General features: G+C 48.9%; 1 protein-coding gene across 1 annotated transcript in view; it reads right to left on the bottom strand.

The window, feature by feature from the left end:
- Window positions 1-640: 640 nt before the first annotated feature.
- KLK6 (kallikrein related peptidase 6) overlaps window positions 641-2,949 on the bottom strand; it is a 26,553-nt gene continuing 24,244 nt past the window's right edge. Inside the window, exon 7 of the mRNA XM_032169091.2 lies at window positions 641-1,124. Within this exon, the coding sequence (XP_032024982.1) occupies window positions 969-1,124 (156 nt within the window). The 3' untranslated portion in view covers window positions 641-968. The remainder of the gene's footprint in view (window positions 1,125-2,949) is intronic.

Below are 2,949 nucleotides of genomic sequence, written 5' to 3'. Positions count from 1 at the left end.
GAACTTGTGATTCACCCACTTCGGCCTCCCAATTCTCTCTTTATTGTCTGTCTTCCACTCCTGGAATGTGAGCTTTACAAGGCAGGAACTTTTTGGTCTGTTTGGCCCAATGCCTTATCCCCAGCACCTGGAACCATTTCTGGTGCAAAATAGCCACTTAGGGCCAGGTGTGGTGGCTCATGCCTGTAATCCCAGCACTTTGGGAGGCCGAGGCGGGCACATCACTTGAGGTCAGGAGTTTGAGAACAGCCTGGCCATCATGGTGAAACCCTGTTTCTACTAAAAATACAAAAACTAGCTGGGCGTGGTGGTGGACGCCTGTAATCCCAGATACTTGGGAGGCTGAGGCAGGAGAATCACTTGAACCTGGGAGGTGGAGGTTGCAGTGAGCTGAGATTGTGCCACTGCACTCCAGCGTGGTTAACAGAGTGAGACTCCATCGCAAATCATAATAATAATAATTAATAAATAAAAATAAAAAATAGCCACCTGGCCAATATTTATGAAGAAGGTGAAAAGTAGTCCGACTGGACCTCTGTTTCTAACAACCCAAGTGACTTCATAGACAAAACACATGAGCCTGGAGACGGAGATGCGACTTGTTCACAGCCACCCTGCATAGGGAGGAGACACAGGAAGATTCCACTTCTCAGTTTATTTCTGGGACTAAATTTGGGTCAGAGCTGCAGAGAAGGGATGGGCCCTGAGCTTGAGGATGAAAGTGCCCCAGGGAAATTGAGATGCAACCCCCGCCCTGGACAGTTTTGGAAATTGTTCCCAGGGTTCAACTAGAGAGACAGGGTCAGCCCATTGTGGGGGAAGTGGACCCTGAGTCCAGGAGACATGGGGTCAGGGGCTGGAGAGATGAACATTCTCAACATCTCTGGGAAGGAATGAGGGTCTGAAAGGAGTGTCAGGGCTGTCCTCGCAGCAGGTGGGGATGCCGGTGTGCTGAGTCCTGAGATGACTCAGGAGTTGGCCTGGATGGTTTCCTGGATCCACTTTGTGAACTTGCAGAGGTTGGTGTAGACACCCGGTCTGTTGGGCTGGGCACAAGGGTAATCTCCCCAGGACACGAGTCCCTGCAGGGAGCCATTGCAGACCACAGGCCCCCCAGAATCACCCTGCGGGAGAGAAAGGGAGGCACGGGAGAGGCAGAGACGCCCACAGATGGAGAAGGAGATGGAGACAGACACGCAGATGGAAATGACAGAGATGAAGAAATGCAGAAAAAGACAGAGATGAAGACGCAGGCAAAAAGAGAGAGAGGGAGAATGTTATTAATATTTCACTCCAAATCCAACTTTTTTTTGAGATGGAGTCTTACTCTGTCTCCCAGGTTGGAGTGCAGTGGCCTGACCTCAGCTCACTGCAGCCTCCATCTCTCGGGTTCAAGCAATTCTCCTGCCTCAGCCTCCCAAGTAGCTGCGACTACAGGTGTCCATCACCACACCCGGCTAATTTTTTGTATTTTTTTTTTTGTAGAGACGGGGTTTCACCATGTTGGCCAGGCTGGTCTCGAACTCCTGTCCTCAAGTGATTCACCCACCTCAGCCTCCAAAGTGTTGGGATTACAGGCGTGAGCTACCATGCCCGGCCTCCAAGTTCAACCTTTAGACCCCATTTGTCACTCTCCACTCCATCTTCCTCTTCCAGATTCCTGTGGTCCACACAACATTTCAGGGGGTCTGTGACCCTTCCTCTCCACATCTCGAATCTTTGTCTCTACTTTCTGTTCCAGCCTGTCTCCCTCATCGTGTATTTCTCCGCCTCCCTTTCTCTCTCACTCTCCCCTCCAGCCTGTGCAGGCCTTATTTCTCTTACTGGACACACACCTTCCTTCCTCATTCTCCACCAACCCATCCTTATACCTCCCTTCTGCAAAAATACAGTTCTCAGCCCCTGGATGAGGGCTTCTTGATCTGGGCTTTGTGGGCATCTGAAGCTAGATAATGGTTTGTTGTGGAGGCCTGCCCCATGCATCATAGCACGTTGAGCAGCACCGTTGGCCTCTACCCACTAGATGCCAGTAATGCCCCTTCACACAGTTGTGACAACCAAAAATGTCTCCTGGTATTGCCAATGTCTCCTAGGGGCAGAATCACTCCTAGTAGAAATCCATTTGCTTGGACTAATTTGTATTTCCTGTCCTCAATTCCCCAAACCTCCCTATAATTACCCTCCTATAATAATACTCACTGCTCTTCAACAGTCATTTTTTCCCTCTTTTCCTTCCTTCCTTCCTTCCTTCTTCCTTCCTCTCTCTCTTTCTTTTTCTTTTTTCTTTCTTTCTTTCTTTTTCTTTCTTCTTTCTTTCTTTTTCTTTCTTTCTTCTTTCTCTTTCCTTTCTCTCTCCTTCCTTCCTTCCTTCCTTTCTTCCTTTCTTCCTTCCTTTCTTCTTCCCGTCCTCCCTTCCTCTCTTTCTTTCTTTTTCTTTCTGACACAAAGGTCTTGCTTTGTCACCCAGGCTGCTGTCTGGAGTGCAGTGGTGCAGTCACGGCTTACTGCAGCCTCAAACGTTTGGGCTCAAGCAATTCTCCCACCTCAGCCTCCCAAGTAGCTGGAGCTACAGGTACAAGCCACCACACCCGGCTAATATATTTTTTTTAAATTTACTACATATTTATCTATCTCTTTATTGCCTGTCTTCCACTTGGGGAACATGAGGTCCATGCGGCAGGAAGTTTTTGGTCTGTTTTGCCCGATGCCATAACCACAGCACCTGGAACCATTCCTGGTAGATAGCCACTCAGGTAATATTTATGAAGAAAATGAAAAGTAGCTCGAGTGGACCTCTGTTTGAGGTAGAGAGAAATATCTATCTCCCAGCTGGGCACAGTGGCTCACACCTGTAATCCCAGCAGTTTAGGAGGCCAAGGCAGGCAGATCACTTGAGGTCAGGAGTTCAAGACCAGCCTGGCCAACATGGTGAAACCCTGTCTCTACAGG

Source organism: Hylobates moloch, unplaced genomic scaffold (assembly GCF_009828535.3).
Source record: "Hylobates moloch isolate HMO894 unplaced genomic scaffold, HMol_V3 SCAFFOLD_12, whole genome shotgun sequence".
NCBI lineage: Eukaryota > Metazoa > Chordata > Mammalia > Primates > Hylobatidae > Hylobates > Hylobates moloch.
This window is presented reverse-complemented; position numbering and strand designations above follow the sequence as displayed.